General features: G+C 26.3%; 8 protein-coding genes across 8 annotated transcripts; 5 read left to right on the forward strand and 3 right to left on the reverse strand.

Annotated features, from left to right (window-relative positions):
• Positions 1-88: 88 nt before the first annotated feature.
• On the forward strand, positions 89-2098 carry EHI_182720 (dipeptidyl-peptidase, putative; the record flags this gene model as incomplete). Its single annotated transcript, XM_643321.1, has 1 exon — positions 89-2098. The coding sequence occupies one exon, from the start codon at positions 89-91 to the stop codon at positions 2096-2098; it is 2010 nt and encodes a 669-aa protein (XP_648413.1).
• A 137-nt stretch (positions 2099-2235) lies between these two features.
• On the forward strand, positions 2236-2750 carry EHI_182730 (uncharacterized protein; the record flags this gene model as incomplete). Its single annotated transcript, XM_644020.2, has 1 exon — positions 2236-2750. The coding sequence occupies one exon, from the start codon at positions 2236-2238 to the stop codon at positions 2725-2727; it is 492 nt and encodes a 163-aa protein (XP_649112.1). The 3' UTR covers positions 2728-2750.
• Positions 2751-2843: 93 nt separating this feature from the next.
• EHI_182740 (guanine nucleotide exchange factor, putative) lies at positions 2844-5042 on the reverse strand (the record flags this gene model as incomplete). Its single annotated transcript, XM_650383.1, has 1 exon — positions 2844-5042. The coding sequence occupies one exon, from the start codon at positions 5040-5042 to the stop codon at positions 2844-2846; it is 2199 nt and encodes a 732-aa protein (XP_655475.1).
• Positions 5043-5218: 176 nt separating this feature from the next.
• Positions 5219-6391, reverse strand: EHI_182750 (amino acid transporter, putative; the record flags this gene model as incomplete). Its single annotated transcript, XM_650384.1, has 1 exon — positions 5219-6391. One exon carries the CDS (start codon positions 6389-6391, stop codon positions 5219-5221), a length of 1173 nt encoding a protein of 390 aa, XP_655476.1.
• Positions 6392-8108: 1717 nt separating this feature from the next.
• EHI_182760 (uncharacterized protein) lies at positions 8109-9386 on the forward strand (the record flags this gene model as incomplete). The annotated part of the gene is made up of 1 exon (XM_650386.1): positions 8109-9386. The coding sequence occupies one exon, from the start codon at positions 8109-8111 to the stop codon at positions 9384-9386; it is 1278 nt and encodes a 425-aa protein (XP_655478.1).
• Positions 9387-9547: 161 nt separating this feature from the next.
• EHI_182770 (uncharacterized protein) lies at positions 9548-11431 on the forward strand (the record flags this gene model as incomplete). Its single annotated transcript, XM_650387.2, has 1 exon — positions 9548-11431. The coding sequence occupies one exon, from the start codon at positions 9548-9550 to the stop codon at positions 11429-11431; it is 1884 nt and encodes a 627-aa protein (XP_655479.1).
• An 87-nt stretch (positions 11432-11518) lies between these two features.
• EHI_182780 (Ras GTPase-activating protein, putative) lies at positions 11519-13284 on the reverse strand (the record flags this gene model as incomplete). The annotated part of the gene is made up of 2 exons (XM_650388.2): positions 11519-13020; positions 13071-13284. 2 exons carry the CDS (start codon positions 13282-13284, stop codon positions 11519-11521), a joined length of 1716 nt encoding a protein of 571 aa, XP_655480.2.
• Positions 13285-13407: 123 nt separating this feature from the next.
• EHI_182790 (uncharacterized protein) lies at positions 13408-14127 on the forward strand (the record flags this gene model as incomplete). Its single annotated transcript, XM_650389.1, has 2 exons — positions 13408-13509; positions 13561-14127. The coding sequence occupies 2 exons, from the start codon at positions 13408-13410 to the stop codon at positions 14125-14127; spliced, it is 669 nt and encodes a 222-aa protein (XP_655481.1).
• Positions 14128-14129: the final 2 nt, after the last annotated feature.

Below are 14129 nucleotides of genomic sequence, written 5' to 3' on the forward strand. Positions count from 1 at the left end.
TTTTTTTTTTAAGGGGAAATTTAAAAGTGGAAGGAAAAATCAGATTTTATTAATCTTTAAATAGTTGATTGATCTCATTAATGATAGAATGATTAGTTTATTGTGGCTTGCAATTGGCATCGTTAGTGCACTTACAGCAGATGATGTCTTGAATAAAACTAGTTATGTTGTTGCTATGACATCAGATAATAACAATTATGTTTATTATATTGTTAAATCAGTTGTTAATGGTATAGAAACAAATACATTATATCAAACAAGTGTTCAAAATGAAGGGAAATATTTCATTGAACTTGCTCAAGGAGTTGGAAATGAATTATACTACAGTGTTGCACATCATTCCATATTTTACACTAAATGTGATGGTATTTGTTCATTATATTCACTCGATTCAAATATGCAAGAGTATCAAGTAACTAAGGACATTGCTGTTTCATTACCTGTTATTATTAAAGAACATCTTTATTTTGTTTCACCTATATTCTTTGGAATGACTGTTCAAGACTCATTAGATCTTCAAAAGAAATTAGCAAATAGAAAACAAACTTCTCATCATGTTTTTACACAAACACCATTTGGAGAAGGGTCATCTTATGTTACAACAAATGACGATGGTACTCCACAATATAAACATTTAATTTCATCAGCAATTACTGTAGATGAAAATGGAAGAATTATTGTTGGACAATATACAGATGTTTCAAATGAAGTAGGAAATGTTATTTCATATGATATTAGTGATGATGAATCAATAGTTGTTTTTGAGGCTAAATCAACAGCATCAGCAAGTGATAAAAAGAATTATTTGAAATCATCAATCTATACAATTTCTGTTGGATCTGATCAAGCAACATGTATTTCATGTAATTATCCTGGAAATCAAATTGAACCAAAAGCAACAAAAACAGGAAAGTATATTGTCTTTATGAGAACTACAAATACACTTGAGAAAAATCCAGCTAAGTATTTTGTTTTATATGATCTTGAAGATGGTTCATATAGAGCTGATGTTACTCTTAATGAATTTACTACAGAAAAGTATTTAATTGGTAAACATAGTAATGAGGAAACAATTACAGTATTTGTAATCAATAATAGAAGAGAGGCATTAGCTGTAAGAAAAGCTGTATATTCATTTGAATCAAAGGCATGGAATATTGAAGAGGTTGTTGTTGAAGGAGCTGTAGAAATGATGGCTGAAGTTCCATGTCAAGATGAGAGTTCATGTTTATTCATTGCACAATCATTCCAATACCAACCAAGTGAAATTTATTATTGTGATGAAGCAATGAAACTAACCAAATTAACCAAATTAAATGATTATACTTCTTATAACCTTCAAAAACCAATTCTTGTTAATCCAATGGGATCATTACATGACAGAATTCAATCATTACTCTATCTTCCATCAAATAATGAAAAGGCACCAATTCTTTTAGTTGTTCATGAAGAAGAAGAAGGAACTGTTGTTGATGGGTTTAATAAAATTATGAATCCATATGTTTATACAAATGAAGGATATGCTGTTGTAATGATTAACTCACATGTCAGTAAAGGATTTGGAGAACGTATGAGAGTTAAAGGGTCAAATGATATTAATGTTATTATTGAGGACATTCAAGCTGTTATCAATGAATTAGAAAAATATCCAGTAGACACTTCTAAAATTGCAGTTGTTGGAGTTTTTGGAGCATCAAAAATTATTACTGGCTTATTAGATGCTAAATTACCCATTGTTTTAGCTGCAGTTCATGCACCAATTCTTTCAATTCGATCACAATATTATACTGATGCCAAATATACATTAGAATATACATTTGAAGGAGCAGATTATGACAATTCTTATTGGTATAGTCATAATGATGCTATGAAAAATGTAGCATCATATAATGTTCCAACACTTATTTCATATGGTGATCTTGATTTTGTTGTTGATAAATCACAACCAATTTCATTATTCCAAGCATTACAACGTAGAGGAATCAAGTCTAGACTTCTTAGATTCCCATATTCTACAAATGTATTAACAAAGAATGAAGATATTAAAGTGTTCTATGAACAATACATACGATGGTTTAATGAGAATATGAAGAATTAAAGTAATGAACAATTTAATTAAATTTTTTTAAAACAAAGAAAAGTAATTTTTAAAATTTAAAAATCAAAATAAAAGTTAAAAAAAAAAAGAAAAATAACTAAAAAAAAGAAAGAACTTGTTATTATATTTTATTGAATATGTTTGCATTACTTCTTTTTATTGCTTGTATAAATGCACAACCATTTATGAATATGTATGGACAACAACTCCCATATGCAGAAGAACAAGACGCCTTCAGAGCTGAACAAGTACTTCATGGATTAAATATGAAATATATGCAACTTCGTGATGAACTTTATAGAACAACATTTAGATTAAGAGGAACTCAAAGAAGAAGATATTTCTCATCATCTCCAATTGAACTTTATGGATCAGAACACACAGTCCAATTCCTCAAACTTAAAGAATTTAGATTACGTAGAACTATTGCTATCATTCTCAAACAAATGGCTACAGTTCTTACTTCAATTAATAAAAATGATAGAAATATGGTTGTTATGCATTTAGGTCTTCCAATGTCAACTATTAATGCTATGAAACAAGCTATCAAAGCTAAAGTACCAGAAGTTCCTCAAGACATTCCATTAGTTGGACCTCAAACTCCATTTGGGTTTAGACCATATTATTAAATGTTATTGAACCGTTTAAATCATTTAGTTAAATTTTATTTTTTATTTTATTATGAAGAAGATAAGACAATAATAAAAGAAATTTAAACAATAATGTAGAATGACTAAAAAACCAATTAACTATTTGTAATTGAAGTTCTTTTTATTTTATTTTGTTTAGCAGTATTAATTGCTTTTCTAAGTTGTTCTGATAAAAATTCAGTATCTTTTAATTTATTACATGTAATTTCAATTGTAGTATTTGTTGAAGGCTTAAAGAATTGAATTTTTTCATTAATTATTTCAAGGACTTTCCAATCACATAAAGTATATACCTCTTTTATTTTCCATTTTTCTTTTTCAGTTGATTTTGCAGTATTTCTTGTTAATACAGCAATATCATTAAAAATAACCATTGTCCAAACTGTAGCATTTTTCTTTTCACTAACTAAAACTTGTCCCATTTCAGCAAAATAATCACGTTGTGGATTAGGATAATCAGATAAATCAATTCGTTTATTCCATAAATCCATTGCTGTTTTATTTTCAAATTTTCTTTTATTTTCATTAATTTCATTAGCAATACTTCTGATTTTACTTAAACATGTTTTTATCTTTTTAGTTTCATCTAAATATTCTGGAAGACATTTAAGTAATGACTCTAATAACAAAACATAACGTGGAATTCTTTGAATTGGTTGAATTAAGAAACTTGGAACATAATGTCCTTTAGAACTTAATTCTTTAACAGCACATCCAACATCTACATCTGTTCTTGATAATTCATTAAATTTAGCCATTCCAATATCAACATTATTAGCATATTGACAATATAAATCAAGCATTGATGGTGTGAAATATTTTAATAAAATATCAGAAAAAGTAATAAACTCAAGTTTTTCTTCATTACAAAGAGATAAACATTTTTCTAATTCATTAGAAAATTTATGATGATATTTCTCTATGTCAATAATATTACCAAATACAATAGATGTATTTTCTTTTAAAACATTCCCTAATCTTTTCATTACTACACGACAACAAATACCCATTTGATTTGTATAACTAGTTTCAGTTTGAATAAACTCTTCTGTAATTTGTCTAGCTTTTGTTTTCTTAGAATTATATTCAGCCATTCTTTGAATATCAATAGGAGTATATTCAATTTCTTGTGTTTGTTTTTTCATTTCATTAAATGTTTTAACACAAACAACCCATAATGCTTTTCCTTTTGGTTGAAGTTCAATAGGATTAATTTGAAGAACAACTTTATCAACTTTAGTTAATATCATTTCTTTTCTTGCTTGGTCATTACTAAATAAATTTGTAATAATACCAAATAACATTGCTTGCATAACTTCTTGAAACTCTTTTACTGATAAAAGTAATTTAGATAATTTTGTTGCTAATTTCAATGAACTACATTTTTTTGCACCAACACGATCTTGTGTAATTCTAAAAATAATAAGTAATGATGGCATTAATGTACTTGCTGTACTTTTTCCAACATATGGATATTCTAATAAATCAAGACATTCTTCAAATAATCCACAATCAATACAACTACTTGCAAAAAATTCACAACTAGATAATTGACTAGCAACATTAATTGCACGTTCTAAAGTATTTTGATTATCTGTTCTACCAATGACGTCAGTTAATGTTTTCAAAAATCCTTCTTTAAATAATAATGTTTTACCATCTTGTTTATATTTTATAATTCTTAATATTATTTCTACTGCTCCTAGAAGTTCTTCATTTTGTGAATTTTCAAGTGATTGTTTTACCATAGAAAGTCCATCATTATCAAGATAAATTGATACACTTTCTGGTGAAACTAATACTTTTGTCATAAATGCTATAATACTTTGTCTATTATTTGGAAATACAGATGCATCATTAATTAAAATTGGAATGAATTGATGTGCTAAATCAGCTCTTTTAGTTGTTTCAATGAATGAGTCAAGAATAATTAAACAATTTTTAAAAATTAATTCATTTTCGCAATTTAATAAACCTTTTAATGAGTCTAATATTCTTTTATCATATTTTAAGAATAAAATAATATATTCAGCTTTTTTAGATAAAGCATTAACAATATATAATGCTGTTGTTAATGATGAAGAATCATCTGATTCAAGAAATTGTGTATATAATCTTGGATTAATTTGTATTAATATTTCACTAAATTTTGGATTATATAACCTATTTAGTATAAATGAAAGTCCTGTTTCTCTTTGCTCTGGATCTAAAATATATGAAATAACTTTGTCAGCTAATAATTTTGATTTTTCATCAAGTGTATTGTTTGGAATAATATATTTTTCTATTGACATTTCAATTTATTTTTTTTTAAGTTTATGAAATATAAGTTATCTTAGAAAAAAATTGTTTTGATTTTCATATGAACTTTTCTTGTTTTTATTATTTCTTCTCTTTTCTTTTTTATCATTTTATGTTTTTATTCCTTTTTTTTTTATGTTGTTTAAACTCTTTGTTAAAATGAAAATATTCACTTAGACACACCGCATAAATCTAATGTGGTTAAAACTACTCCTACTATTCCTATGATTATTCCTAATATCATAACAATTAATGCCATTATCTTTCTCCATCCATTAGTTAATTTATATGCAAAATATGCTGGAAAAACATACACAATCATAACTCCAAATGTAGCTCCATTATATGCTAATACAATTTCAATATCTTTTACTGCAACAGCAACAAGAATAACAAATGAAACTAAAACTAAACTCTCAGTAATTCTTCTAATTCCACTTTCTTTCCATCTATCAAAAATCATTACATCAAGTAATGATCGTTGTGCAAAATGAACTAATGGAAATGATGCTGCCATAATAAAACAAAATGCTATACATCCCCATACAATAAACTTATCATTTCGTGGGTATGAAATTAAAATATTTCCTTGTACATCTCTTCCCATTGATTTATATCCAAATATTCCAACTAATGCATATGCAATATAAGCAATCATTGTCGATGCTATTGAAATATATGTCAATTTCATTACTGATCGATTTTTTAATTCAACATAAAATCTAAACACATTGTAATGACAACAAAATGCTCCTGTCATAATAGGAAATCCTCTAAATGTTGACCAATTTATTACAAATGCCTTTACATCTGGTGAATAATATGTTGTAAAACTTTCTACAACAATGACAATAGCTGTATAAGTAACACACACTACTGCCCCTATTGAAAAATATTTTAATGCATCTAATGTTTTAGAAAAACTTAATGGATAGATAAGTATAAATGAGATAATTACAATAAGAAAAGAACGATCACTATAAAATGCATTGGTATTGAGAATATATGGTAAAAATCCTCCAAGAAATATAATATACCCAATACATGTTCCTGTAGTATAAAACATTGCTATCGCTTGAACTATTGTTGATAATAATTTACCTCCTATAACTTTTGATATTTCTTTATATGTTGCTTTCCCTGTAATTTCACAACTAATAGTAAGAAAATATATCGTTATAACTGATAAAATATATGCTCCTGTCATTAATATTAATCCTCCTCCCCATCCAGAATATAACATAGCAAATGGCATTGCAAGTGTTCCATTCCCAATAATTGTATTTGCAAGATTAAATATAGTTGCAATAATTCCTGATTCACCTTTCGCAAAAGGAGACATAATTGAATGGATCTTAGATCATTTCTTTTGATTTGGACCATTCCATTTTTTGTTCTTCTCTTTCTACCTTTTTATTATACTTTTATATTATTATTATACTCCATTCCTTCTTTTTTTTTCAGTTTAAACTTAAACCAAAAACTGTTTTCTTTATTAAACAAATAATAGATTTTTCTTATCAAAACTATTACTCCTTCCTTTATCTTACTCTTCATTCTTATTTTATTATATTTTATGGTGGGTTGTTATTATACAAATACCCTATTCTCATTTCATTAGAATATTTCATCTGAAATATATATTTTATTCTTGGTAATAGACACATTCAGGTTGTGTTATACTTTTACACACATAAATTATAGGAATCAAGAGGTAATATTTAGGATTGTTTAGATTAATAACATAATAGAATTTATTTGAATAAGGTTTAACTTGACAATAATTCATTTGACTCATTGTCATAAGTGGAATTAGACTATTAATGAAAAAGATTAGAAAAATGTATTTAGATGAAGTTAAGTATCTTTTTTTTTGATAGTTAAGAATAGTTATAAAATGAATATTTTACGAATAATCAATGATAATACGTTAATTTCTAATTGTTGTTTGACTCTTTTGAAATTATTTTAAAGATTAATTGAATTATTATTTTTCAAATACTCGATAAAAAATAACATGTTAAATCCAAATAGAACATACTTTATTTAATCGCTAATAACATTGTGTTCTTCACTTTTTCTCACCACTTCAGAAGGATTATTTGAGTGATAATAGGCACTAGTAGATCTTTCAGTAAATACACTGTTTTGATGACAATTGAATGATTGAATCTGTTGTTTTGGTTTAGGAACTTGGACATATTGATACATTGAATCAATCACCTTCATATACTTAGGAATACTATTATTATTATTATTATTATTAGTCTTAGTTGAATAGGAGTAAATAAAGATAACAAACGAAGAATTAAGAATATAAATTGGAATATCAACATACACATGATCTTCAACAAATTGAGATTTTACTCTGGATATATCCTTTGAGTATTTTTTCTGATAAGAGCCTAACCCCACAACAAGTAGTTTTGCTGGTGATGATGCAAATAATAGATAAAATGAATTTAAAAATGATAAACATTCTGTTGATAAATGATTTCCTTCTACAGAACAAATGACAATAATGGCACGATAACGATCAATATCAACAGAGCATGTTGTGATTGTTTCAAGTCTTTTTCTGAATGATCTAGTCTTTCTTATCAAATGATTATGAAATATTGAACGAACTTTATTTTTTGAATGAACAGGATTATAAATTGAAATCTACACATTAAGAATTTTTGTATAAGAATTTACCAAAAAAAAACTATTTACAAAACTTTATAAATATCAGCATCAAGAATAATAGATAGAGCTTTAGAAAAGTCTTTTGAGCGTTTGTTATGTGAAGGATAAACAATGGCAACTTCATTGAATGACTTTAGAAATGAGCTCATTTCTTATTAGTTTTTCTTTCTTATAAGAACTTACTTTTTAACTCCTGTCTTTTCTTCTAGAAATAATGATTATATCCCATAAAATTCAAAAAATAGTAGACGCTCTTGAAAAAGTCAATTTCTTGTCAAAATGAAAAGTGATCAATCTATTGAAGAAATTGATTAGTGAGAAGTAAAGATAAAAACGAACATTTAACACTGAATAATCATTAAACATCTATAATGGAAGTTCATCGGTATGATGAAAAATTAAAATTTCTTCAATCCTCATTTCCGAGTCTTGAGTTGAAAGTTATTGAAGAAACATGGAAGAATAATAATTATAATATGGTACGAACAACAGATGATTTAATGGAACTAGAAAGTCCAGAAAATTCACAGTCTGAAACAACTCCAAAGAAAGAAACCTTAAATATAAAGACAGAAACATATGTGGCAAAAGGATATGCATCAGGAGAAGTAAATGAAGTTATTGTTCATCCAATTGAAAAAGAAACTACTCTTTCATTAACAAAGATAAATGAAACAACAAATAAGGCATTTAATAGCAATGAGAAAAATGAAAAATTAGAAAATATTCTTATTGATAAAAAGAACCAACAACTAGTCAATCAAGATGATAATAAAATTGATGATTTTGATCAGTCTGAAAAAGACAAGTCAGAAAAGTCTACTGAGAAACTAAATTCTAATGATAAACAATTAGTCAAAATAGTTGAAAGTGAAGAAAATAGTCCAACAAATCATAAAACAAAAGACAATGAGTCTATTGAATCATCACAAAGTGCATCTAATGGAGTATCTAATATAAATGAAAAAGATAAACATCTAGATTTCCAAACAACAACACAACAAAGTAATAAGAAAACAATTGATGAATCTATAAGAAAAAGTTGTGATGAAGAAAGGGATATAGAAAAGAGAATTATTTTAAATTGTAAATCAAGAATTAATGAAGTTGATTTAAGTTATTATATTCCACCTAGTTATCTTCAAGAAAATAGTTGGATTGGTATTTATGATAGATTTGAAATGAATATGAAAAATTATATTAATAGTGCTTATTGCAATGGTAAACAAAGTGCATTTATTAGGTTTGAGGGATTAAAGAGAGGTAAATATTGTGTTAGAGTTTTTCTTGATAATACAAAAACTGAAGTATATAATGCAGCAGAAACGTGTTATGTTACAGTTGGAAAGGAAGTTGGAGTCAGTGTAGCTGTTGGAAAAGAAAAGAAGAAAAGATTGATTAGAGTTAGTGTTCAAGGAATGGACAAAGCATATTGGGTTGGTATTTATAAGAGTGCACTAACATCAGTATCTAATAATGATTATTTATTAGCAAGTGAGATAACAAAAGAGAATGAAATAATGATAGATGTTTCAAGTTTGAAAATAGGTAAATATGAATGTAGGGTATTTTGTAAAGAGTCAACAGAAGGGTTTTTATTTAAGACATACCATGCATGTGGAGATAATACATTTCTTGTTCTTTGGTAAAGAATCAATCAGATAAAGAAGAAAAGGTACAGCTTAAAAGAAAAGAAAGAAATAATTTAATAAATTATTTTAAGATAATAAATTTAAATAGTTAAAAAAGATGATTCTGAATTATTCTAAAACAGAACTTAAAAAAAGAAGGATAAAATTCAATTGATAATATGGACAAAGATATTGGAGTAACACCATTACTTAATCCAGATGAAGGATATTCACCTAAAAAGAAACATAATACAATAGAAACATTTTGTACTCTTTGGATGATATTATCAATGATAACATTTGTTTTATTTGGAATTGTATTAACATGTTGTATGTTTTTATCTACAAGACTTGAAGGGTTTACAACAAAAATTATTGATAATTGTGAAGAAACATTACCATCACAATATCTTATTCCTCAAAATGCATCAGTTATTCCAAAGAATCAACAATCAAGAGGTAGTTGTTGGATTTTTTCAACAATAGGATATTTAGAAAGTTCATATAGAGCTTATGGTCTTCGACATAATCTTCTTAACTCAACAGAGTATGTTCAATTTTCTGAACAAGCATATGGTAAATTAATTTTTGAATATTGTCAAAAACATAAAGAAATACCAATTTGTAATTATGGAGGAATGGGAATTAATCAAACAAGTGATGGAAGTGTTGAATTTATTTATTATTTAGGAGATTATGCTAAGAATATCATATTACCTACTTCAGTATGTAATTATTATCCAGAAAGAGGAGAAGGAGAGTTTCATTGTAATGATGAAGAATTACCAAAAATTATGGCTACAAATCCATTAAATTTTACAATTAAAAGTATTAAAACTATGTATTCAGTAGATGAAATTAAACAAACAATGTATGAACATAAATCACCAATATCATATGGATTAGCTACTGTTCAAAAAGCTTATTATTTTGAATGTAATGAACAAAATCCACAATATAAAGAAAAAGTATGTACTGAATGTGAATTTCCATGTTATGCAGCTGCATCAGGAGAATATATTAGAGATGATTCTAATGCAAAAACATGTTGTAGTAGAGTAGGAATGGCAGCATATAGTAATGATGGAATATTTGATTTACATGGAGAAGTTATGGGAAGTGGAGGACATGCTATGATTATTGTAGGATGGAATGATGAATTCCGAGTTGATAGAGAAAATACAAAATATATAGAAATTCAAGAAAATAATAATAATAGAGATGAATTTGGAAATAAAGAATATAATAGTGTTAAAGGAGGATTTATTATTAAAAATTCATGGGGAAATGCAGGTCATTCAATGGCGTATTGGATGCAAAATATTTCAGAAGCTAATGAAGCAATTATTTGTCCATTAACTCAATCAGTTAAAAATTGGGGACCTGTTGATATAGAATGTTTAAAAGAAAAGAAAACATATAAAGAATGTGGGTTTGGAAGAATTAGACATGTTGGTATTGAAAAGAAAACACTTCTTGGAGGAACTAAATTACAATGTAGAATAACAAGTAATGAAACAAGTGATGTTTTAAAGATGTCATTATTAGGATTTGAACCATGTTCACATAGAGATGCAAATGAATATATTTATTCACTTGTAGGAATTCAAAGTGATAATAAAGAAGATGAAACAACATCATTAAATTTAAAGAATGATATTCCCAAATTATCAGATACACAAAGAATATTTTATATTGCTAAAATAAAATTAAATGAAGATAATAATACAATTGATAGTGTAGAAGAAATAAAAACCAATATGACAACTCTTAATATGTTAGAAAAAGTATTTAAACCAATGGCAGATGAAGATGTACAAAATAGTATTCATTGTGGATATTATTTCCAACCATATAGTACAATTAGATTTTTAGTAAGTGATTATAAGGCATGGGGATATGAATCATATGCATTTTCATATATGGATATTGAATGGGATAAAAAATCATATTTAAAAGGAAATGAAGATAATATAGATTATCAATGGATTAAAAACTCTACTGTTAATTATGAATATCCTCAATTTGATGGACCATTTGGTGATTTATTAAATTCAAATTAATTCATTCTCGTTTTGTTAGTAAATTAGTTAGTTTATTTTAAAAAGATTAGTTATTCTTTGAACAAATGTAATGAACTTAATGAATATTTAATTATTTAATACGTAAATAATATCATCAAGAATATTCACTAATGAAAAAATTCTTTGCATTAATTTAGGATCATCAATATGTTGAAGTAATGAATTACGATTTTCATGTGCTTCTTTTAATTGTTCTAAACATGATTTCTTTAATTTAGCAACTGCTTTATCCTTATCTTTCTTATCTTTATCTTTTTTTTCTTTGTCTTTATCTTTTTGTGCAATTTTAGGACATTCATCTTTTAATTTAGTTTTAGTAGCTTTAACATAAACTGTTATAAACTTATCAGTTTTAGATAAAACAGAAACACTTTCTGTTTTGTTAACAAATTCAACAATTTGATTCTCTTTAGAAGTAAGTGTGACAAATCTATTTCTTAATTCATCATTAAGTTCACTTGGTAAATGCAATTCTTGAATTCTTTGTATTGTTGTTTGTCCTTGTTCTTCACATGCTGGTGTTTTAGATCTCTTTGGTGAACAAATTGGTTGTTGTTGGGAAGAACATGATGATTTATCACCACATATAGTGAATGATCGTGGTGATGATGGTGCATCAAATTTTTCTATAATTTGGTTTAATTTAAAGATTTCTTCTGTTAATGTATTAATTCTTTTTTGATAAAAATTAATGGTATCTTCATATCCAGTAATAACAGAATTATAACATGCTTCTTCAGTTTCATCAAAGAAAATACCAACGTCTTTTGGTTTCTTTAAATCTAATTTTGCAAGTTCTTTTTGATAAATATTAATACTTGTCAATGCTAATAAATTCTCTGCTAAATTTTTAAATCCAATATCAATAAATGGTTGTATAATAGTAACCATAGCAGCTGGTTTCATTGTTTCTAATGTACTTAAAATTGGTGGTACTTTTCTTAAAAGTAATTGAGATGATACAACTTTATTAAAATGATATTCAGGTAATGTAGAATTACTACTAAGAATACTAATCATTTCATTAATTTTTGGATATGAATTGACAATAGTACTATTAAATACATTCAAATCCATTGTTTTAGGGAATGGCTCATCACATTGATTAACAAATGTTTGATATATTTTTGAAAGTAATACTAAAACAGCTTTACCTTTATCAGTAGGAATTGAAATAGCACTACAAAATTTAGATGGTGTAACAATTGCAGGTGTAATAATTTTATGGAAAAATAATGCTGATAAAATTTGTTGTGAAACACCTTCTTCTTGAAAGTTTTCTTCTACAACTTCTTTAATAATTCCAAATATTGATTTTAAATTTTCTGGAAATTCTGATGCCATTTGTAAGAAACGAGTTGTATGAATATCAATATATTTATTTATTGTTTCAATAGATTTACTTTTAATTGTTTCATCTGTTGAATCCATATGAATTTCAGTTGAATTACATGAATGAATAATTGGATTAATATATTTTTCCATTAATGGTGTTAATTCTTTTCTTAAAACAGCAGATAATAATGATGTTGGTCCACTATTAACTCTAAATAATGTATGAACCTCTTCTATAACCATGAACTCTTTTCTATTTTTTTCTTATTTCTAATTAACAAACTTGTGTTTATAACTTCTTCTTGTAATTCATCAGCTAAAACACTATATAATATTCCTGATGCATCTAATATATCTCTTAAGGCATCCCAAAATTCATTCGTAGTAGTAGAACAATATCTAATTAATGTATGAACAACAATGTGATCATAAACACAACAGAGCTTCCAAAATATTGATGTTTTAAAATATGGATTGGTATTTGAATGGTTACTCATGTCAATTAAAATGTAAATTCTCTCTTTTTAAGATCTATTTTTTTCTCTCTTGTATTTATAGAAAAACTTACAAAACAAAAAGATCTCATAAAATATTACAAATACTTTATAAAACAAACAAAAATGACAAAAGTTGTTATTATTGATAATCTCAAAACAGTTCAAGAGTCATCACTAAATACAATCTTAACGTATTGTGGGGTTGTTCTTAGTATTCAAAAATTTGTTTGTATTTATTTAATCTTAATCTTATCTCCTTTAATATTAACACTTTAGGAAACACAACAATTTAATTATTTTGTTGTTGAAATGAGAAGTGAAGAAGAAACTTCAAACATTATGTATTTAACAAATACTTTAGTTGATGGATCACAAATTAAAGTAGAACAATATAACTCGTTCAGAGAAGGTAATCCTTCTCTATTTAAATCAACAAATTCCAATGAACAAAAAATAGTAAAACCTGATCAACCAATTTCTGAGGATAAGTCTCAACCTCAATTATCCAAAAAAGAACAAATGAGTATTAAAGCAAAAGAATTAGGTGTTACAGTTGAAGAATTTGCCAATAAATTTCAATCATTTATGGTTGATGTTGTTTGTGAAGGAACTAATTCAATTAATAAATTATTAGGAAAAGAACAATATCCAAGTTATCAAATTCCAGAAAGTTATGTTCTTCCAGCACATTCTACTGAATTTAAACCAAAAACATTTGTAATTCAACAACAATCTAATTCTTCAATAAGTAATAATCAGAAACCTCTTCCACCACTTCCAGTAAAGAAACAAGAAATAACACCAGAAAATAATATTGTCAACCAATCAACCGAGATATTATAATA

The sequence above is a fragment of the Entamoeba histolytica genome, genomic scaffold, assembly GCF_000208925.1.
Source record: "Entamoeba histolytica HM-1:IMSS scf_1104750519073 genomic scaffold, whole genome shotgun sequence".
NCBI lineage: Eukaryota > Evosea > Mastigamoebida > Endamoebidae > Entamoeba > Entamoeba histolytica.